The sequence below is a fragment of the Diaporthe batatas genome, assembly GCF_019321695.1.
Source record: "Diaporthe batatas strain CRI 302-4 chromosome Unknown Contig00011, whole genome shotgun sequence".
In the NCBI taxonomy this organism is placed as follows: Eukaryota; Fungi; Ascomycota; class Sordariomycetes; order Diaporthales; family Diaporthaceae; genus Diaporthe; species Diaporthe batatas.
Genome location: NW_025408558.1, coordinates 2069670 through 2092360, shown reverse-complemented (window position 1 = coordinate 2092360; position 22691 = coordinate 2069670). Strand labels below are relative to the sequence as shown.

Sequence of the window (22691 nt, the reverse complement as noted above, 5' to 3'; positions counted from 1 at the left end):
GTAGAATGTACATGATATCATTGATCTACTGAGCCCCTCTTGGGGAATCAAAAAAGTTGTCCAGGTAGCGGAATCGAAATTCTTATCGAACATGTGTGCCGCCAGTCCAGATATTGGTACTAATGATGCTCAATCCTCGGCCACCACCAACCAGCCTTCACACGCCTACTCCTCTCTCCCTCCCTCCCTCTCCCCCGCCCCTTCAGAGGGACTCACGACCGCGACCTGGCCCCCTCTTCTTCTTCTTGGCCGGCTTCTCGGCCGGCTGGTACGCCGACACCAGCCTGTGCTCGGGCCGCGTCCCCAGCGCCTCGACCTCGTCGCTGTCGAACCTCCTCTGCGCCACCTTGCGCCCGCAGTTCTTGCAGCGGTGCTCCACGTTGGCGTACCAGCCGCAGCAGTACGGCGCCGCCACGCCGAAGAGGGTGGTGAAGAAGAGGACTGCCCCCCAGGTGCTGTTTGTGTCAACTCATAGGTTAGCATTGATCCATTTACATTTATTTAGTGGAAGGGGGGAAAGCGGCAAAAAAAAAAAAAAAAAAGAAACTTACTGCGTCTTCCTGGAAGCCCTCTTCTTCACCCTCGTCTCGACCCGCCGCATGCAAAAGGGGCAGTCCACCGTGTCGGGCTGGTCCCCCAGCATCGTCAGCGGCGTCACCGTCGCCACCGCCGTCGACATGTCCAGGGTCCCCGTGTACCCGATCCGCTGGTAGTCCGCGGGTGACGAGTACGCGGGGGCCGGCGGGGATGAGACCATTGGCGGTGGTGGGGACGACGGGTAGAAGTCGCTGGTGCTGTTGTTGTTGTCCATTATTGGCGGGACAGATTTGCGTGGTGGTATCGTCGAGGGGCTGCTGTGTCGGGGTGGGAGCTTGCCCGGGGCTGCATGTGGCGGCCCTGCTTCTATCTGCTGCGGCTGTGGGCCGCCGTGCGAGTCTGGGGTTGGGATATATACTTCCGGGTAGTTGTTGCGGTCCACGGCCTCTGGGTAGCTGTCGTGGTCTACCGCGAGCTCTAGCGTGCTGACTGTGCCGCTGGCCGCAGCGCCGCCGGGCTGGCTGGCCTCCTGTGGCGATGTGGATCGCCCCCTCAAATCCGAGTGTGAAGTCGTTGCGAATGAGGCGCTGGTGATATTACCATAGCCTCCCCCCGGCACCTTTGGTGGTGGCTGTGGGACCTCCGTTGATGCACTCGATGGTCTGAATTCGCACACCAGCTGCCCGCTGCTCGACACCACGCCGAACTGGCCGTCTTTGGGTGGTATTGAGTAGACCGAGGGCATGCGCTCGTGGCCAGGGCCTGATGACGAGACGGCTGGTTGGTCTGCTTCTTGGGGCCTCCGTGGTGTTGGTGACCTGCTGCCTGTTCGCGATCTGGGGCGTGTTTCGGATGGGCTGGCTGTTTGCAGTTGTGCTGGGTAGCCGCCTGGTGAGCTATCTGTTTGTTGTTGTTGATGATGTTGAGGTGATGAGTCTGGTATCTCAATCTGTGGTTGCGTCTCGGGCTTGATGCCGTCCATATTCAGTTACAGATGCTGGGAATTATACTGGTCTTGGCGATCCCAATTCGTGATCGTACGTCTAGAATGCGAAAGGAAAGGCTTGAGATGAGCAAACGCCAGGAAAAATCATAAGAAAAAAAAAAAAAGGCAGGATAAGCATCAGCTAATGTCCATCCCGCATCGAAGGATCATTCATCCAGCTAGAGCTGAAAGCCACTCTAGCTCGTCGACGACAGGCTCGAGCGACGACAGCCCGTCGAAATTGGTCTGCCTAGAACCCCCTGTTTGCAAAGCCCCCCAAGCCTGGATCCTTCGTCCCGCGCCTCGCGAAGATCTCTGCCCGTGCGTCTTACTTGCCTGTTAGGACTGCCCGCAGCGATTGGGTGCACACGCCGTCGTGCTTTTAGTTATTAGCCGTGCTTAATCTCAGTGCTCCATCGATCCTCTCAGCCTGGAATCCTACCCACGCCCGGGATCGTGCGTCACTTTCCAAGCCCAGGTGCATCGATCCCGGCATGTGGGTCCCCACTTTGGCCGTCTCCAGGACCGTCACGCCATTACGGATACTTCAGAGGCCACAGGTTAGTTGAAACTGCACGGGGTGGGCAAATTGGGCGCGTTGGCGTATTGCTGCCACGTAGGACACGTCCATCTTGTCCGCCGGTTTGAAGTATTAGCTAGGTTTATATGTCGCACGGTGCATCCTGTGCGTCAAGAGGAGCCCCTCCCTTGCCAAGTGAGGCTCAACACTGCATACTTCACACTCCCAATGCAAGTCTGCAGTCTGACGCAATTCAGCCAATGGTGCACCCAAAAAGAAATGAGTTATCAGCAATTCAGACCTCCCGGCAAGGTTTCCTTGATACTGACCTCAATGCTGTCAAATTTTCCATTGTGCCTTACTAAGAAGTGCCGCTTAATGGAACCTTGGAATGCCCCCTCGAACAACCCCAGATTCCGCGGGTGGAGCATGCCCCAGGTGGTGAATCCTTCGAGGGAAATATGGGTCCGCCAGTTTCTGTAAATAGAGTCTCCTAGCTATTAGTCTATGACTGGCGGTGAACGTGTTTAATATCAACACGCAATTTGCGGAATAGTAACCTGACTTATTACTAAGTACCCAAGTTCTACCCAAGAGTGTGAGATACCAGCACAATATCTTACCCCACAATTTCTGATGCTACACAGCGGGGAGGATAAATCTTTACCATTGATCTTGAGGGATCGAATTTGTTGATTTTGGCCGGATGAATGTTTAATAGAAACATCATGATGTGCTACTGTTTACGTAGTTAGCGGCAAGCTGCGAAAGTTGCTGGTCGCAATCCAACTCAACCCGATGAGAGCTGGCCTAGAGAAGCCGCAAGACTATGAGTCCTCCAGTTTGTCTATCTATCTATCCAGGCAGTATATGAGCCGTTTTCTTAGAGTCAGGATAGGTGTAAATTAATTCCAGTCTTGGTCTGTTCAGAATCGCGTTGAAGCCGGGGCCGGGGCTTACCGAGAGTAGACAAAGGTACACACCCTTGACTGAGTGGGACAAAGCGGACAACAATTTTAATGCCGAGCTTGGGCTCGGAATACCTCTAGCATCAGTTTCGTTTGATGTTTGAACCCAGTCTCGTATGCTGCCGGCTGGAGGTGGTGCCGTTCGAGCTGCTTCTCACTCAAGCCTTCCCAAGACTTGGTGTTTGTGCTCTGTATTTATGAAAAATATCCTCGTCATTGCGCTCGAAATAGCTCAAATAGGATGGATCAACATTAGAAAGCACGAAAGCATGTAAATGAACTTTTCCCAAGAGGATCTGCAATGTCAATGGATAGCATGAAGCTGACCTTTGTATTGCGGTTATGCCTGCTACAGTCGTGTCACGTTCAAGTCGATCTGTTGACATGTCAAATGCTCGCCATCCCCCCGGGACAGAACACAGGAAATTTCCCCAGATATAGCAACGGTCCATGCTAGCCGCCGGGGGATCTCAGTCTCAGAAAATTGGGAGGATATGGTAGGGGATCGGTTCAAGTGACCACCGGCAGAGCATCAACAAAAGCTGCGTAGTCACTACGAACCATGCCCCATGAAGTACGTCGTAAGCAATCGTACATAGATTCCACATCAACGCTACCCCAGGTATCAAGTCTAAACCTCTATTCTAATAATAATACACCCCCCGAGACCGTCGGGGTCCCATGCTGTGCCACTCCATGCGGTTCCGCCCTCTGCCCCCATCCCATCCCAATCCGACTCCCCGCAACAAAAGAGAAAAAAAGAAAAAACAGGCACGTAGACACAACACAGAGACATACAGAAAAATGCAGACACGAAACCAACCAACCAACTCCCTTCGCCCCCCCCTCTCACACACACCAAACCTCCCCGTCACAGCCACCCATCAGTACCCCTGATGCCCACCACCACCACCACCACCACTCCCCCCCTGGTCCCACTCCCCAGGAGCCCCCCAGTCAGCACCCCCATCATAAGCCCACATGCCCGGGTCCCCATACCCAGCACCACCACCACCATACGCGGCAGAGGGGTCGTAGCCGCCCACCGCCCCCGACGACGAGCCGGCCTGCGCCTGCGCGGCCGCCATGCTGGCGTAGTACTGCTCCTGCGCCTTCTCGGCCTGCAGGCCGTCCATCTCGGCGCGCAGCTCCTGGTACGCGGCCGTGAGCGTCTGGTTGAGCGTCTCGGCCTCGAGGACCTGCGCCTCGAGCTCCTGGAGGCGGTGCTCGCGGCGCTCCCTGTATGCCCTCTGGGAGGCGCGGTTCTGTGTCCTGCGTCTCTGTGGGGGGGGAGGGGTTTGTTAGTATTAATGAATGGGTAGGAAGGAAGAAGAGATGCGGTAGTTGGGTGGTTAGGTAGGTAAGAGGCCGGGTTTTTGTTTGTTTGTGTGTGGGGGGATGGGGACCGGGACGGGGGACGGGGGAAGACGGCGGCGACGACTACTTACTGATGTCTGTTCCTCCTCTTTGCTCTTGGACGAGTCGCCCCTCTTCTTCTTGGGCTCCTTTAGCTTCTTGGACATGGACCCCGAGGTGCTGTTCTTGAAGGGGTCGCTGCCTCCCCCTGAGCTGCTGCCGTACTTGCTCGAAGGCATGTTGGTGAGTTAACGAGTCAGAGGTTGAGACGAGTCAGAAGAAGCAGTGATATTGCCGGTGACGTTTGATATTGGGTCTTGATGCTCCGCCTGTCTGTCTGTCTGTCTGTCTGTCTGTCTGTCTGTCTGTCTGTCTGTCCGTCTGTCCAGTCTGGTCTTGTCTGGTCTGTAGGGCTGGGGTAGCAGATGACTTGGGCCGTGCAACATGAGATTGAACATGATACTTGAGGCTATGTACAACTATATATCTATGTGTGGTGAAGACTTACAGATGTATGTATACGAACTTGTTAGAAGTACGTCGACGTAGTCGAGGCAGTCAAACACTAATCAGATTACCAGATTCGTACACTGAGGATGCGCGGGACCTGGTGTGTGGTCCACCATCTTACCTATCCTATTTCCAACTCAGTAAAGAAAGGCGCGGAAACTTCCAAGCCAGCAAGCAGGGCGTGGGTTTCTGCTGTCCGTCCCATGTTTACGGAGCAAGCACGCGGCATTGCTGAATGCCGCTTACCATATTGTTAGAAGTCACTTATGAAGAGAGGTGTGTGTGTGTGCGTGTGTGTGCGTGTGTGTGTGTGTGTCAAGGGATTTGAGTTCGGCAAAGGCGAGAGAGCTGGATGGGCCATGCGACCGAAATAGTTGCTTCCCCAACCAAACGCCGTGATGTGGCCGAGTTGCGGATTACGGGCGTATGACAGACACTGACTGACTGACTGGCTGGGTACGGAGTACGAAAAGGCTAACTAACAATCCCCAGGGCTGGCTCGTCTTGGGGCATGCATGGGCGTGGGCGGTTACCCTAGCATGAGTAACGTAACCCAAACGCAAGCAAGAAAAAAAAAAGCCGGAGAACGAGCGGGAAGGCTAAAAACATTTGCAACTAAACCCAAAGGCTAACCAAGGCTAAGGCTAAGCCTCCCTGGAAACGGGGACCGCCCTAGAGCATGTGACCCCACCCAGGAGCCCCGTTTTCTCACGCTGGCGATAAGTAATCCGCCCATCAAGCAAAACAGCTCACTCCTGGTGATGACGTCGTCTCTGCAGCCCGCCGCCCCAGAACAATCCGCGGCCGTGGTTCCGGGCGGTGGCTTGGATGCAGGAGTGGCTCGATGGGATTTGATGCCGCACCGCTGGGCATGCAGGCCTGCCCCAGCTGGTCGGATCCCAAAGCCCGGGCCGGTGGTTGTGGTTAGGTGAGTTTGCTAAGGCCAACCCTGTAGTTAGTTGTATTAGGTGGGGGCTGGATTTGATTGATTAGGCATGCCTTACAGTATTAGCAGGTTGGCAGGTACCTGGGTACCTGGGTACTTGGACACTTACAGCACTTACTTACCCTAGCTCCCTGCCCAGGTGGGCCAGATGCCACTGACTGCTTGCTCCCACGGGCCACGGCCCACCAGCCAGGCAGTGTGAAACCACGCGAAAGCAGAGGCCAGCCAGCAGGGCCAGCCATGCCAGCCATGCCAGCCATGCCAGCCCTTCTGCTTGGCTCGTCAGGTCGTCAGGTCGTCCGTCCTGCTTACGAGCGGTGAATCAATCAGCCCCCGGCGACTGACAAAGCCAAACACCAGCAGCCCAGCAAACCGATCGATCCCCGGCAAGCCCGTATTTGTGAGATTTTGGAATTCAGGCGCGACACCACAGACTGGCAGGCAGCTGCATAAGCCAGCCAGCCAGCCAACCAACAATTTTCTTGTTTTTCTTGTTTTTTTTTTTTTTTAATATCTTCTTCTTCTCTCTTCTTCTACGCCCTTCATCTCACCATCACCAACCACTCCAACGGGGCTTGTCGGTGGCGTCCCAACTATTTGGAATTTCCCACGTGCATGCATACCTAGGTACTTGCTTTTAGGATGCAGGATGCCCACGTGCGTTTATGGGTGACAAGAAAAACGTGGTCAGATCACTAAAACTCGCTAGAGAAGTGTACTACTGTATGTACCGTCCTCACCGTCAATTCTTCTTAACCTGGGGGAGAGGGAGAGGGAGAGGAGAGAGAGCAGCTTAGAGCTTAGAGCTTAGTAAGGGCCCCCTTCCCGCTGGCACTGCGCCTTACAACCCGGCAGTCAGACGATCCCACGAACAACAGAGAAGGGAATAGTTGCGCTTCTCTGGGGCTCTGGAACATGAGGCGGTGACTATGAAAAGCTCGGCCAAGAAGTAGGACTTGGTGTCCAAATCCTCCTTTTTTTTTCTTCTTCTATTATTCCCGCGCAAACCAACTGCAGCTTTTCACTTCCCAATAACAACTATTCTCTTTTCACCCAACTACTTACTAAGTCCTCCCATACTAGTAGGCGGGAAGGAATGAAGAGACAAGCAGCAGGATAAGTTTAGTACCTGCACGCGGTATACGCGCTCTCTCCGGCCCCAGTCTCTCTGCCTACGGACACAAATAAGCCAGCTAGGAGCCTGACAGGCGGATGACGACAGTGAAGGCCGTGATCTCGATCGATCCGAGAGGCTCAGCCCGGCCGGGCTCCCGGGGGGGCGGGCACGAGCTCAGCTGGGCCAAGCTTTGTGGCTTTTTGGGCCCTCGTCTCGTGGTGGTGGTAGGAGGAACCGGCCGGCCGGCCGCAGCAAAAAATACGGAAGGATTCCTCACTTACAAGATGAGAGAGCCGCCGCCGCCAGCCAGCCAGCCAGCCAGCCAGCCAGCCAGCGGTGGGCAGATCCGAGGTCACGGTTAGGAACACGGATACGAACAGACAAAAGGACGCGTTTGGTGTATTTCCCCCCCCTGACTGACCGACCGACCGTACTGCCAGTCTGTCTTGCATACATCTATTTATGAAACCCGACAGGGGGAGACGAAAAGTGGTGACAATTCCGCCATATGGATGGAATTCCAAATTTCCTTGATCCCCTCGGGGGAGGCGCATACCACTCATCTGTCCGGCCTGCTTGCTTGCACATGTGCAAAGAGGCACCCCGCCGGGACATTGGCCATGGACTCTGACTGCTGATGCAAACCAAGGCGACATCAGGATCAGGTTTTCTGCAGTCACCCTGCCCTTCTCTCTGCATGCTCCCCTGACAACATGATCCCATACTCTTCCTCTTGAGGGTGCCTGCCTGCCTCATGGGCTACGCAGGCTGATAGGATGGACCTCCACATAGCACAGCATAGGCGATAGGGGTCAAAATCAAGATTCTCCGTCTAGGACATCCCGAAACAAAGGAGATGGTGGGTGTGGTGAAGCCCCCACCCTCTGCCAGACTTCCTGACCGACATCTATCTCTGGTCTGGACTTCTCTTTTCAGGCTTCAGGGTGCAATGCGCACCGCCTTCATGGCCCGCCATGTGCAACCCCAAAGTGTGCAAAAGAAAAAGGAAGCCTCACGAACCACTGGCAGGATAGGACAGGGGAAAGCATAGCATTAATGCTCTCAGGCAGGGCGGCGGACTCCTAGAAAGAGGAGGGGGCGGAGACCTTGGGCAGGGGGCCCGGCCGGTGTCACCCACGCCCAGGATGGATCTCCGCGGCGGAAGATGCCCTTCTTGCCTTGGACAACGGTATTGGTAGTGGTGGTAGTAATGGGGGGGGGGGGTTGACCCAAGCGGGATTCCGAGCCCGCGCTACAGCTGTCCTGTCTGTCTGTCCTGCCGCTGTCAAACCAAACCCACGCACCAACCCACACTCCCATCCGTCCGGGATCCAGGCGGCGGGACAGCCCGGGGTATGTGTGTGTGATGTGACGGGTGATGTGCCGAAGAGGTTAATCCAGATTCCACAACCGCAGGTCAGCCCCGTCCGTAGGGCTGTGTTACACACGCGTCCCGCCCTTCCCCCCCATGGGGGACGCTTATGTCCGCATGGGGGTTCAAGCGGCCGCTTGCGGACGCACGCAACACGGTGCGTGACAGGTCGGAAGTAAGCCGGCTTCTGCGGCAGTGCGTCGGTGAGACGAGAGGGTGAGATCTTTGTAGCCCAGCAGCCCAGCCCAGCCCAGCCCAGCCCAGCCCTACACCACTACTCGGCCCACATCTCCCGGCACATGGCCTGCCTGCCTGCCTGCGCCCCAGGGGCACAGCGTCCATTTCGTCATGCCGGGCTGGGCTGGGGGGCCTGTCGTGCGTCCCCGGGCGCGGGGGAGGCGGATCCGCATTATCATTGAGGCTCAAGAGGAGGGCGGTTCATGTATGTATGTATGTATGTATGGACGTATGCATGTAATTACGACGGATGGTTCGGCTGCTTCTCTCTAAGTCCGGCGTATTCCCAGAGGTCCCAAGGTTCCACGGGGGACGGCATGATGGAGTGATTGATGTACAAGGAAAGGGGTCCACGGTGTATGTGAGTGGGTGAGTGAGTGAGTCACCGTTCGCGTGGCACAAGGTGAGCAGCGCATATGCGCACACGCTCACGACGACGACGAAGTGTCTTTACTTGGTGCCCACCCCCGCGGCACCACCGAGATCCTCAACAGCATCAGGCCGGTCCCAGGTCCCCCCCTCGAGGGCCTCCACGGCGCGCACCAGCTCCCAGACGCGCCGCCTGGCCCGGGCCGTCTCCCGCAGCTGCGCCGCGAACGTCTCCTCCAGGACGTCCCGCATGAACGGCGGCATGTCGGTCTTCCGGGCGGCGCGGTAGTCGTAGATGACCACGTCCTCCTCGACGCGGGCGCAGACGCGGCGGTGGCGGTGCGAGAAGACGGCGGCGTCGAGGACCAGCGACGACGGCCGGCGCTGCTGCTCCGGGGAGGAGGGCGGGAAGCGCAGGCGGTGGTAGACGGACACGCGGTCCGGGTAGGTCAGGGGCATCTTGTAGTCGACCCTGATGCTCTTGAGGATCAGGCCCACGGCGTCGGGGGTCATGAGCTGCGCCCAGCGCCGCGCGCGCTCCGGGTCGCGCTGGGCGCGGGCGAGGTGCGTGGCCCAGTTGACGCGGCTCGACTCGGCCCAGCGCACGTACTGCACGTTGTTGACGTGGCGGAAGCTGTCCTGCTCGCCCCACACGACCTGCTGGCCCTCGAGCCCGCGCAGCCCGCCGCCGCCGCCCGTCAGGAAGCCCTCGGCGCCGGCGCTCAGCGCCCTCCACTCGCCCGCCAGCGCCCGCAGGACCGCGCCCGCCTCTGTGACCTGTGCCGGCGTGCACCCGAACATGATGCACTTCCCGAGCCGGGCGTGGAGGTCGGACAGCCACCGCTGCGGGGGAGGGGCTGGGAGGTCTTGTTGGTCTGTGGTGTTGGGGCGGGCGGGCGAGGCTGATGAGGATGAGGATGGGCGGGCGGGCCACTGCTGCTGCTGCTGCTGCTGCTGCCGCTGCCAGCCTCGGCTGAGGGCGGACAGCGGGCGGAGGCGAGGTCGGGGGATCATGGCGAGAGTGGTGAGAGTGGTGTGGTGTGGTGTGGGTTTGGGCGTGGAGTGGCGTGCTATAAAGACATCGAGGATAACCGTGGCAGCGGCACGAGGAAGCCGAACACAAGGGAAATCCAATGCAATGAATGCCGAGTCGGGCTGGTCGGCCGGCTTCTTGACCATGCACAGTAATAATAAGGCGTACTGGTGTGGAGGGGAGACGACAGCCCACGTCCCCGGCCCTCCGATAAGAGATAAGATCTACGTCATGTCCACACGCCGAGGTCGGCACCGATCCCTCGGCACGCATGTATGATGCTTCCCTCGAGCTGCATTGGATCTGTCCAGCACCATCTTTGGCAAAACCCACCAACCAACAATGCTCCCTCGCGAGGCAACCCAAGACACAACAACATGTCGGCCCCGATCAACCCAGAGCTGAGGCAGCAAGTAATCGCCATATACAAGCGTGCGTGCCATCCGCACAAGTCCTCCGCCAGGCCCACCCCCCTCCTCGCCCCCGATCCACCCCATCGTTTCCAGGGCCGCCCAAACTGCACTCCCATGCACACACACACCTAGAAATCAAAACGAACCTCTGTCTGACTGACCTCACCCCCCAGAACTCCTCCACCTCGGCCGCGACTACCCCGCAGGCTACCACTTCTTCCGGCCCCGCCTGCACAAGGCCTTCATGGCCAACGCCGCCCTGCGCGACGACGACAAGATAAGAGACGGCATCAGGAGGGCCGAGTTCGTCCGCAAAGGTAGGCAGGCAGCTTGAGGTCCAGACGGGTCCCGGGTTCCGCGCCTGTTTCCCACGGGCACTCATCTCGCAACAAGGGAGGTGGGGGAAAAGAGAACAAGATAATAGCCCAAGTTTGTTTCAACAAAAAAAAGACAAGTGGAACCTTTGGGACTGACAGACACAACCCCCCCTCGGCACCCACAGAAATCGAGGCCCTGTGAGTTGGTTCCCTTGAGCTTTTCGTCTCCTGTTCCCGCCCGCGTCCGTGTCCTGTCCTCCCGGGCGCTGAGGTGAGATATACACGCGATACAGACACACAACACAAGTACCGTGCATATCTACAGCGGAACAAACCTCGTCTGAGCAAGTGCCAGCGGGACCAACACCCAACAGCCCAACCCAACAAGCTCCCCCCCCCCCAAGGCCGGGGGACAGCCCAGCCCAGCCCAGCCCGCACACACACCGGCCGAGCCCATTCACATGCGTATCGTCACTCACACCCGGCGGCTGGCCGCTTGCCCGCGACACGCCGATCCCTTCCCTCCCCTTCCCCATCCCATCCCATCCACGATAAGCGCGCGCCAGAGGCAACATCACACCACACCACACCACATTCAGCCCACACACACACACACACACACACAGTCACAAGCGGCAATCAATGCAACAGAAACACAACATCTAGCCCATCTGCGGGCCGGGCAGTTCACCCATCGTGCATACACATGCATACGTACATACACCTGGGGCACGGGACGGGCCAGCCCGGGGCAGCTCCACACATACACATACACTCACTCCCACGCTTTAGATCTATACATACATACACACACGCACACACATGTATGCATGCAATCCAAACATACAACTGTGCTCCTCCTCCCTCCCCAACATATCATCAACACAGACACACCCTCAGCAGACTCGAGACCACCACCCTGCCCTGCCCTGCCCTGCTCAACCCACCTACCCACCCACATCCACCAAATGAACAGCAACAACACGGCCAAACAAAGCCTGCTATGCCCCCCCCCTCCCAAATGCAACCATCCGTCTATCCTCTTCCTCACCGCCTCCCCTCCCACACTCTTCCTTCTAGTTAGTTTCCCCGCCACGCTCCATTCAATACTCTTCATCTAGTCGCTTCAAAAAAAAAAACCATGTATCAGATTCCACCAATAGGCAGCGAAAAGGAACACGCCAGCTAACAGCCGCCGCGACTCTGCGTTCCGAGATACACAGGTATTACCTCAAACGCTATCGAACGCTGAGGAAGCGATACGGCGACGGCGAAGGCGAGGCCTGACCTGATCGGGTTTCGAGGATACTCTGTACAGTCAAGTGTGACGTAAGCAATAGGGGTTTGTATGTGTGGCTGGGCCGGGCTGGGTACTTAGGGGGTGGTAGGTATAAGTAGGACACTCTGATCCAAGGAGGGAATGAACAGTGGTTGTCAGTCAAAAACACGGGCACACGGCCGGTAGGGAGGCGAGGCGAGGGAGGGCGACGGGACGGGGCAGGAGAGGAAATGGTAAGCGTGGATATGTAATAATAGATAGATGAGCTCGCGCATATGTGTTTATCTCCCAACAACAGTGGCGGGTAGCTGGTTGGTTGGTTGGTAGTGGGGGTGAGAAAAAGCAAAAACAGCTCGAGGAAAAAGAAGAAGACAACCACAACATTCCCTCCCTAGATGAATCGAAAAATGCCACCCAGATATGCCACAGGCAATTCAGCCAGTCAGTCTTCCTCCGCCCGTCCGTCGTAAATGAAAAAGAGGCAGAGCGCTTTTCCGATTTGCCCAATTAACCAATAAAAACCCAACCCCTGGTCTGATCATGACGGAGGAGGGTCCTGCCTCTTGCGCGCCCACCACGCGCCCACCTCGAGGCACTCGCCGCAGCTGGCGCCGTCCCGCTCCAGGAGCTCCTTCATGAGCTTGCCCATCCACGTGTCCCACTCGTCGGGCTTCTTGCCGCTCACCTCGCGCAGCGCCGGCTCCAGGCCCTCGATCATCTGCACCACCGTCTGCAGCGCCGTCTGCCGCAGCGCCAGCTGCCCGGCGCTGAGCGCCTTGCCCTTCTTGCTGCCCTCGTCCCCGCCGTCTCCTGCCGCGCTCGACCCGCGCTTGCCACCGGCACCGCTGCCGACCGCGTTGCCCATGACGGCGGCTGCCGCGGCGGCCGCCTTGCCGATGGCCTTGCTCGTGTCGATGTAGCTCTTGCCGTCCTTTGTGACGACGCCGCCCACGCCCTCGCGCTCCCAGCGCACCTCGGACAGTGGGATGGCCATGCGCTTGGAGCCGTAGTTTGTCAGGAGCGGCTCCTGGAGGAAGAGCGCGCCGACGTTGGCGCACGGGAACGCCAGCAGCTTGTGCGCGTCCATATACTTGCTCACCCACCCGTTGTACTCGATCAGATAGTTGTTCTGCGGACCCGACAGCGGCGTGTTGTTGTTGATCACGTACGCGCCCAGCTCCGCAACCTCCTTCTCATAGTCGGCCTTCTTGCTGCTGGCGTGGGGGTTGGCAGGTGTTGCGGGGGTCGTAGGGGTGCTGGCATTTTCGGCTCCAGTCTTGGCGTCGGTCGGAGCGAAGGGCGAATTGGGCGGGAGGTCTTCTGTAGTCGGTGTCGCCGGCATTGCGGCGCCGGGGCCTGTGGCGGGCATGTCGGGCACGTGAGGGCGGAGCATGCGGATTGGATGGTCGCACTCCCAAATCTCGACGACGCCGCCGGGCTTCAGGAGTCGCATGAAGTCGTCGATCAGGCAGGAGAAGTGGTCAAGAGGTATTGACATGGACATGTCTTTGCACATGATGACGTCGAACTCCTCGTCAGGAAAGGGGAGCGGTAGCACCCGCACGTCATGCTGCACGAAATTCCACCTCATGTTCTTGTCGGGTGGCTGCTCGGCCCAGTGGCCTGCGGAGGAGGAGGACGACGTCGACGTCGAGGATATGCGGTCCTTGAGGCCCCCAGCGGGACCCGTTACGTGGGGCATGCCGGCGATCCCACCCAGGGCGGCGATGTCGAGACCGGTGAAGTGGACGTTGGGGAAGCCCTTGCGCGAGTAATATGAGTGGCACATCATGCTCCAGAAGCCATAGGCGCAGCCCAGGTCCAGCACGCGCGTGGGCGGCTTGTTGTTGAAGAAGGGCGAGCATAACGGGCCGCCGAAGAGCTGGAAGAGGAGGAGGGTGCGGAGGGACTGGCGGTGCAGCTCGTGGAGGTCGACGGGGAGGGGGTAGGGCAGGGTCGGGTCGGCGAGGTAGGTGCGGCCGTTGCTCTTGGTGACGAAGGGCGGTCTCGGCCGGGCGAGAGACCTTGTGGAGGAGCCATCGCCCTCCCTGTAGGGAGGCTCGCTGGACATTATTGTGCGGCCGCCGAGGGACTCGGCCACGCTTTCGGTGCGTGTAGAGGAGACGATGCTCTCTGTGCCGACCATGGTGGCATGACTAGACTGTCTCCGGTCACGCTTGCGGGCAGGGGGGTCGGTCGAGGTCGGGGTGGTAGAAGAAGCCGCATTGGCCCAGTGGGTACTTGGCGGTTTGCGGCTCAGCTCGTGGTTGTGCGCCGATCTGTGGCTGATACCACTGTCGGGGGTGTTTGGAGGGTGGTGGTGGTGGAGGTAGTGGTGGTGGTGGTGGTGTTGAGATGAGAGCTGGTGTTGTGCGCGGCTCCGGGAGAAGGAAAGGGGGCTCCTGGATTTCTTGGAAGCGTCGCACACCGCGGTGGAGCTGGGCTTCAAGGAGGGGGGTCTGCGATGCTGCGATGATGGGCCTGGCGTTGGTGGTGCTGACAGGAGAGGAGCGGTAGCCGAGGCGGCAGAGTTGTGGTCCCCCTGCCAGTCCCGGTAGGATGCTCCGTCTCCGCTTGACAGGGTGGAGGAGGCACGGCTCATCAATGGCCCCGGATAGGACGTGGAGTCATTGTCATCATATCCGTCAATCGCATCACAGGTCTTTTCTGGAGCCCGCCGAGGGGACGATGAAGGAGACGAGACAGACGCCTCGGTCGGGAGGGCGGGTAGCTGCTTGTCCTGGCGGGTTGTAGAAGTATTAGCAGTAGCAGTAGCAGCAAGGCCAGTGGCACTGTTGCCAACAGCCGCCGAGGTGGAAGCGGGTCTCTGCTGGCCCTTCTGGTGGTAGGCTGCTGCTGCGGCGGCGTCTCGGTCTGGCTTGCCGCCGCCGGCTGTATAACTTGTATTATTTGATGCTGTTGTGGTGGCAGCACTGCTACTGCTGCGACCACTGCGGCTGCGACTGCGGTGGAGGTGGCTGGCAATGGTTGCACTGGCGGGGCGTCTCCGGTCGTCGTGTGTCAGTGCAGACGGGGCGGACGGGGCAGGATGTGACGAGACACGCGAGAGGAAGTCGTATGAGAGCAGGCCTGGCGACCGCGAGCTGTCGGGACTCATCAATGCCGCGGCACTGCCCTGATCCCTGGACCTGGACCTGATCCTGAACCTGGAACCGGAGCTGGAATTGGACCTGGACCGTGAGCTGGTGCGGCTGGCCGGGTCGGCCTGAGCCTGAGCCTGTGCCTGCTTGTTGGTATGGGTGAGTGGTGGCCTGGAGTGGCCAGGAATCCGCAGACGGCTCGACCTTGTGGAGCCCGACGACGGCAGCGGCGGGCTGACTGACTGGGTCTTTGTTGGTGAAAGGGCGAGGGCAACAACTGACTTCTCGGCTGTGGTCGTGTTCGACTCGGTCGTGTCTGGCGCTGCTGGCGGCGGCAGCGGCTGCGACGTGGAGGTGGCCTTTGGCTTTGACCTCGCCGCCGAGGCAAACTCGGCCGGAAACGGCGTCTTGCTGGCAGCAATGCCCCAAGCGTATTCCATCTCTCTCTACCTCTCTTGTTACCACTCCCTCTCGAACCTCAAACCTTGCCTTGCAACCCCGGGCTTAGGCTTCTTTCTGCTTAGAGGATCTGGCTTGTGTTGCGCCGGCCGATGAAGATGGGTGGGTTGGGGGTGGTGTCACTGGCTGCAGACCCCTCCCCTCCTCTTTTGTTACCCGTGTGTGTGTGTGTGTGTCGATGGCGCTCCCAGGCTCCCAGCTCTGATGATGCCAGTCGGCCCAGGCTGCCTGGCTTGGGTGTGGCCCCACACCCTTGACCCTCCAGATATCAATTCGAATCAGTCAGTCGTCAATCGGCGCCCCACCGTCCAGGCCTCTGCTGCTGGAGATTTCTGTGCTGCGGTACCCGTTCCAGCCCGTCTGGGCGGCCTGATTGGGCTAGGGACTGGTCTCCCGCTCGCCCCGACGAGGCCCGTGGGTCGGGGAGGAGTCGCTCTGGTGGGGGAACTGCTGCCGACGAGGATAATCCCACGTGTCGCCTGTTTTCTCGTGGTTGTTTGGGTGACCGATTCGTGATGGCACACACACTCAATGCACTCAATTCAGAGCCAGGCAATTGGCGGAGGTTGTTGAGGTTGTGACTGTGGTTGTGGTTGTGATTGTGCATGTGACAGGGTGTGTTTGTGTTGGTGGCTGAATTGGCCTCTCTGCTCTGTGTTTTTGCTTTCTTTTTGGCAATTGTTGACGTCTCGTCTGCAGCACTTGCACTTTTGCAGTGTTGGCTGATTGATCGATTGATCGCTCTTGCCGTCCCTCAGTCAGTCAGTCAGTCAGTCAGTCAGTTCTGTTAGTGTTCAGGGTTGGATATTCATGCAGCCCCCTCCCCTCCCCTCGGCAGCTTCCCTCCAGGGCTCCCTGCCGCCCGTCAGTCAACCAGGAAAAGAGGGAAGAAAAAAATGGCGTCGATGCCCTGTCCTGGTCTTGCAGGCCGTCAAGTCCCAAAACACAACTCCGGGTTGTCTCCCCGGTGTGGGACCCCTATAGTCTGAGTGGTGTAACTCTGGGGATCAATCGGCAATCGTTCCTTGCAGGTTGCCAGTGAGTGGCAGGCTGTTTTTCTGCCCTTTTCTTGTCCCTCGTACACAGCAGTAATACGAGTATCCGTACCAGCTGTCGGCAATCTCTCCAGCGCTTTCCCCCTGCTCGCCTTTTGCACAGGCTGGCCACGTGATGAACCGTGCAGTGCAGCTTTCCAGCCTTCCACGGTTCCCTTCTCGAAGGAATCCTGCTGCCGGGACGATGACGACCAAGATGATGCAATTGCTGCAGCAGCTGGTGGGCTTCCAGTGTGGAGGCCTGTCGCTGATCCGTATATGTTCAGACTCGGGTTCAGGGCTGTGGGTTTCGGATCCATGACCGGATGTTGATGTCCCTCAATTTCCATCCAAGCCGGGCCAGGGCCAAGTCTTGTTGGTGCTTGGAATGCTCTCTGCCTGTCTGACCGTCTCTCACACCTTCATGCTTCTCGTGTCCTGACCACGGTTCCAACCCGAGGTTACAAGGTTCAATATTGCCCGGCGATGGCTGGCTCTCAGTGCCAGTCACTCACTCGATGGATCGCCGGCTACCTGGGCAATAATAAGCTGGCTGGCTCGCTGCACCGCGCACTGCGGGGTATCTCGACGGCAATCTCGGCCTATCTCCTTGAATCGCGCATGGCACAGAGGCAGGGCTCAAGGACGGCAGTGTTGGGGGACTTGATGTTATAGTGTTGCAGTATTAAGGTCAAGGGCTCGCGGCCGGTGTCAGGACGGATCCAAGGGACGGGGTCATCTGGTATTATAAGGGGAATAAGACAGTACTGTGTAGTAGTAGATAACCTTGGAAGAGAAGGAAGGTCGTCAGACTCGGGAGCCAGGTGCAGAACATGCGCCTCCTCAGTGACACAAGAACCAGGTTTGAAACATTCAGCAGACAAGACTGCAGCGCAGCGCAGCGCAGCATGCAGCGGGTGCTAGTCTTCTTCAGCACGCAGCACGCAGCACGCAGGCGACCTTGGAAGGCATCATTCAGGAATGGGGGGAAACAAAAGGTCCTCCTGGGGACCCGCCTGGATGGTAAGCGCACGCGCATCCTGCCTCTCTCCTATATATCCGAGGCGGCCAATCTGTTGTGGCAGCACCTCCGCCGGCAGCCCCATCGTCTGTCGTCGTCTCACCAGTCATCTCATCTACTACCCAGACTTGCAGCACGGCTCTAGTCCCCCTTTTCCTCCTCCGTCCCTTGGCCCCCATCTTGTGACACCCCTCCTCCCTCAGGCTCCGAGGGGCCCTTTTCCTCCCTCCCTCTGCATGTGTGCTGCAAGGCAGGTCAGGCTGTCTGCACCCGCACCCGCAAAAGTTACGTATGTACTTTGCTGACGACAGTTCCTGCCAACGCCAAACTCTGCCGACCCTTGGACCCGACGCCAGACCGTTGCATTGGGAGCCAGCCAGGTGCGCCTCCAAGCCAGCCTGGCCGACTACCCAACCTTGGAATCCAGCCCAGCACTGATACTTGTTTTCTTTCTCTCTCTCTCTCTCTCCACCTCTCCTTCTCCTTGCTAGTACCTCCCGGCCCCTGCAGGAGCTTGGCCACATGAAAGGAGAAATATCGAGCCGGAGCTCAGAGGGCCAGAAACACTAAAAAGAAAGGAATGCCCCGCTCCGTCACTATAGTTACTAATACTAGTACCCCCTTTCCACCCATCCAAGCCCCAGCCCAGCCTATTATTTGCGCGCCTGGCCCCTTTCGGAGAAAACAACGCCCTACCTGCCCCATGAAATGCCATAGTAGTTTGTATGTCATTTTTGGCTCGACGGTCCGTCGACAGGGCGGGCCTCTGGTGTAAGCAGGGCCCTCGCGCACCGTGATTGGGCGGCCCCGGCGTCCCGCCCGTCTGGCATTATCTATCGGTACCAAGCTATGGTCGATGTTGGTTGGCTCACCGGTCCGCCGCAGCAGTTGCAGTTGCAGTTGTGTGCAGTTGGTGCAGCCCTGGAGCGCAGTGTGTGTCGACCAACGTGAGCGACGAGCGTGCGTGTGTGTCGTGTGTGCTGCGATCCATCTTCGATCCCCCCACCCCACCTCTTGATTATCGTCGCATGCGTCGCCCGGGTCAGCTTTTCTTGCTGCGCGGCGTTATTCTTAGCTTGTTTTTTTCCCCTTCCCTACCGGTACTCCCTCCCTCTTCGATGCAGCTGCTCGGGTTTCTCCAGCGGCTGCTGCATATGTGCATGCACTTGCAGTTACTACATACGTCTTCTGGCTGCTGCTGCACTGGCAGTGCCTGCCGCCGTCATGCTGCGCTCCCTGCATTGCCCAGATGTCTCGTAATCGAATACAGCAGCAGGATACAAGTTTACGAGAAATACATCGCGAGGGCTGCTCGGTGACAGGCGTTCTTTTGGCAAGAACTCCCCGCTACATCTGGCCCTTGCATTGAGTCTTGACCCCGCGGAGAAAAAGGGTCCTCGGAGACATGGCACTTTTCCCAGAACCTGGCTCGTGTTATGCCTCCCCTCCCCAAGGGTCCCCTTTCTCCCGTTCAGGATTCTTCCACCACCTAGGCAGGTGGCTGCCGTTCCTGAGCTCGACTAGCGCAGGGGTCCTCCGGTTGACGATCCAACCGGCCGGGCGGATGCCAATGGGACCAAGCCTGTAGTTCTGGGTTGCGTTTCATCGATCTACGGAGGATCTCAGTGGTTTGCCCTCCAGTCTTGCGATTCTACCCAGCTAGGCAAGGCCCGCCTGTTCCTTCCTTGGGTCGGCCAGATCTCGGGGGGCCTCGGCTGTGTTGCTATGGGGGGTTCTCGGTTGTTCCTGATGATCCTGCAAACCTAGGAAATTCCAAACCTCTGTGAGGATTGGTTATACCAGAGTGGCGGTTGAAGAAAAAGGTCGCAACGGAGAGCAGGATTGGTAGTTCCTTGACCCAAGGGTTCGGTTATTTCCGCGCGCGGCCCGTATAACATGGGTCGCGGGTTGGAGATAATACGAAGCGAGACCCAACCAGCCGGGAGGTCGAGCCGACCGCGCTCCTCCCGGGTGGCGCCAACGCTCCCGAACGGCACAGCAAGACGCCTTTGAACCCAGGTACGGACCGCTCGAGGCGCGAGATCAGGCTATGAAAGCTGGATTTCGGGGAATCGGTCTGGGTGGGCGCGTGACAAAAACCCGTGGTGGTTTTCCAGACACCCTGGGCAGTAAACATTGCTATTATACGAGGTGTGTGTGGGTGTGGCCCTTGGCTCGTTCATTGCCTTGGTGATGGCCAGCCAGTCTTCAGGGCCTGTTTTCCGTATTTTCCGTATATTCCGTGATTTCCGTGGCAAATCCCTCGTGGCGAATGAAAATTTTCTATACTTCTAATTTGCCATGGCGCTCACCGGAAATCGAGAGTGGTCAAATAATATTAGGCGACAGGAAGCCGTTCAATAAGAAAAGGGTCCTCCTGCCCGGGGGTCCCCGTCATCGCCGCCATGTTTTCTTGCCTGATGCGGAAGTAAAGAGATGAGAAATGCAAGACAGTGGCTGAACTCACTGCCATCAGGTAGGCGCCGCGGTCGACCATTGGCCGGCCGAGAACTCACACCCTGCCAGCCCGTCGAGGAGCAGCATCAGCACTACTGCCGTACCCGCCGAGGGTAGGGTCAAGGGGGGCTTTCTATGATTGTGCACCACGGCCCATCCCTTGCTTGTACCACGAAACCGGCAGCATGGGGACAGATGACGATGTTTCATTGTCTGGGCTGGAACATTCGCCGTCGCTGGGTATCTGCGTTGAGGTAGGTGGCAAGGAATCTTCATGTGAAGGAGGGCCTCAGCCCTCAAGTGCTTGTCCCGGCTGTTGCCCCATCGCGACATGAACCGCGCAGACATCAGCGCTTCTCACGACTTTCATGATTGTGTTTGCCACCTCATGATTCTTCGTGTTCATCTGTGAGCCCATAATCAGTCATTTCCCGATATAGGCCTCGTGCGCCGGAAGGTCGAGGCCGATGTTGTGTTTGTTTCCTAAATGAGTTGACTATACCAGCACCACTGCCCGCCTGTCCGCACCTAGGCAGGCAAATAGCAAACCTTTGAATTGAGAGGGAGAACCCCTCGCTTGCGGCATGTCTTGGAAATCACCCGGTGGTGGGAAAACAGCTGCGGACTAGACTCTCAGCGATGTGGTCCTCCGGAAAGAATCAGCTCCCAGTCTACCATTTGTAACACAAAGTTTTACAACGCACGCCGCCACATGTTCTCAACAGTGAAACAATTCCATGATGTCCTAACCACCCTTGTGGCTTGTCTGCCTCGGTGCGTTGCCCAATAGGAGGTTGGCCTGCAGGTCGTCGGCTTGTAGGACGTTGGTCTGTAGTTAGGAGGTTGTCCTATTGGGACTTGGTGCCGGTGGGAAAAGACTCACCCGACCCAAAGACACCATTAAGCCTAAAGATGCAGACACTCTGGCCATTAATGCCTCCCCGCCAGGAAATATCTGAAGTGCGGGACTGCGCTCACTCATGCGCCGAGGCCAACTGGCGATATTCTCTGCACTGCCATATGAGGAAATGAGTCCATACGGGATTCACTTTGAGAGTTCCACATGGCAGTAGCAATGTGGGCGAGAGACAGCATATCAATCCCCGGTGGTTGGTTTCAATGGATATAATGGCCAATCGAAAATGGCTGAATAGACTTCCTGGTTCCCTCCTGGGCGTACCAGTAAGTATTATCTCATGTCACACATCGTATAACTGAGAAGTCTCACAAGAATATGATAACTTCTTGTGCGACTACCGCCGCTGCAAAAGCGTCACACCGCCACTGGAAATGCCAACGCATTCGATCTTTGTTCAAGACGGCAAGCGCGGAAGGAGGATATCTAAAAGCGTGCCTCTGCTCAGTTTGTTGGTTGCTGGGCAGTCTTCAATGTTGGGACCGAGATGAGTTGGGTGCTCGGAATTCCTGAAACGCTCCTCATAATTGGCCATCTGGGTAGCAGCTGTCGATCTTTGTCGGTTTCCGTGCTGCTGCAGCATGTCAGCTGTGTGTTTCATGTAAACACATGAACACCTGGGCACCACCAGTCGCGGTGGTGGGCAATGCAGGCGACCAATGGGAGCAGGTCAGACATTTGCAAAGGGTTTGGACGGTGTTGCGAGGTGGGTTGATGAACCAGTTTCTCTGCCAGCATGACACGGGTTGTGGTCTGACTGATGGGCTCTCTGCCAAACAAAAAAATGATGCGGAAGCAGGCAACAACCTGGGCACTCCATGATTTCTTGGGAAAGTGCTGGAACAATCAGCCAATCCGGGTCAACATTGAGGCTTGTGATTAGCCGGAGCTCTGAGAACGGGGTGGCAGTTTACGTGGAGCACAATTCAAAACTTCAAAAGCCAGTTGTACCAAAAGTCTTGCGATATGGGCTTGCAAGGTTGACTGGGTGGAAAACTTGCGGCATCCTGAATGGCTCTGTAGTGTCATTCAAAGCACTTCCTCAGCCACTGGAAGGAACAGATTCAAGGGCTCTCACTGAGCCAGGGCACTCTGACTGAACTCCTGCTCTCTAAGTTTCTAGGTCAGCCAGAATTTAGTTTCAGTCTGATCAGTCTCATCGAGCTAAGAGAGTGTGTGGGCCATTGTCTTTTTGGCAGTCTCCTTGGTGGCTGACAGCTGACGGCATACTTGCGTGCTTCTACTCCGTTTCATGACTTGGGATCGATGGAAAGAAGGTACAGATCCGTAATGTTTCATCAGCCAAACCTTGCAGTTGAACTGATATGGAATTTAGGTTAGGTTGACACAACCTTCAAGTTGCAGTCTGGCTGAAAAGAGCTGAAGGGCAGCATTCAGCATGACTTTGTGCAGGTCACGTCACGTCACTTCTACTTGAGTCGTGCCAGGTGGTGGTGCATATACAGTATGTGGCAGCGGGTGGGCTAGTTCCTTGCTTGCTGGCTGGCTGGGTCCTAATGACAACATCAAAGAGGTGAGGAGGTGGACATGGCAGCCCCTATAGACAATGGCAACCTCTGCTGCCAAAGTGAGATGGACCAAATGGACTGACAGAGTGGCAACCAAATCTGCTAGCTGCTGCTCCCCCTGAGCTCCAAGACTGAAGGAGCTGGTGACTTGTCGTGGGGATTACGTAAATCGTCACGTGGCAGCAAGGAGCTCGGGCCTCGTGCTGACTCTGCCG

At 57.6% G+C, this 22691-nt stretch overlaps 4 protein-coding genes across 4 annotated transcripts; all 4 read right to left on the bottom strand.

The window, feature by feature from the left end:
- Positions 1-49: 49 nt before the first annotated feature.
- Positions 50-1622, bottom strand: KVR01_009159 (uncharacterized protein). The gene is made up of 2 exons (XM_044791251.1): positions 552-1622; positions 50-455 (listed from the first exon to the last, which is right to left on the bottom strand). Exons 1-2 carry the CDS (start codon positions 1517-1519, stop codon positions 203-205), a joined length of 1221 nt encoding a protein of 406 aa, XP_044641661.1. The 5' UTR covers positions 1520-1622; the 3' UTR covers positions 50-202.
- Positions 1623-3894: 2272 nt separating this feature from the next.
- KVR01_009628 (uncharacterized protein) lies at positions 3895-5447 on the bottom strand (the record flags this gene model as incomplete). The annotated part of the gene is made up of 3 exons (XM_044785501.1): positions 4998-5447; positions 4459-4931; positions 3895-4290 (listed from the first exon to the last, which is right to left on the bottom strand). Exons 2-3 carry the CDS (start codon positions 4603-4605, stop codon positions 3895-3897), a joined length of 543 nt encoding a protein of 180 aa, XP_044642130.1. The 5' UTR covers positions 4606-4931; positions 4998-5447.
- A 3551-nt stretch (positions 5448-8998) lies between these two features.
- On the bottom strand, positions 8999-9931 carry KVR01_009272 (uncharacterized protein; the record flags this gene model as incomplete). The annotated part of the gene is made up of 1 exon (XM_044794945.1): positions 8999-9931. One exon carries the CDS (start codon positions 9929-9931, stop codon positions 8999-9001), a length of 933 nt encoding a protein of 310 aa, XP_044641774.1.
- Positions 9932-12497: 2566 nt separating this feature from the next.
- Positions 12498-15500, bottom strand: KVR01_009004 (uncharacterized protein; the record flags this gene model as incomplete). The annotated part of the gene is made up of 1 exon (XM_044789606.1): positions 12498-15500. One exon carries the CDS (start codon positions 15498-15500, stop codon positions 12498-12500), a length of 3003 nt encoding a protein of 1000 aa, XP_044641506.1.
- Between the last annotated feature and the right edge of the window lie 7191 nt (positions 15501-22691).

What these genes read in the sequence shown, in the direction of transcription:
- KVR01_009159 (XM_044791251.1), bottom strand. Translation starts at nt 1,519, where the DNA reads ATGGACGGCATCAAGCCCGAGACGCAACCACAGATTGAGATACCAGAC. An exon ending in AGGGCTTCCAGGAAGACGCA is followed by an intron (nt 456 to 551) that starts GTAAGTTTCTTT and finishes TGACACAAACAG; the next exon opens with CACCTGGGGGGCAGTCCTCT.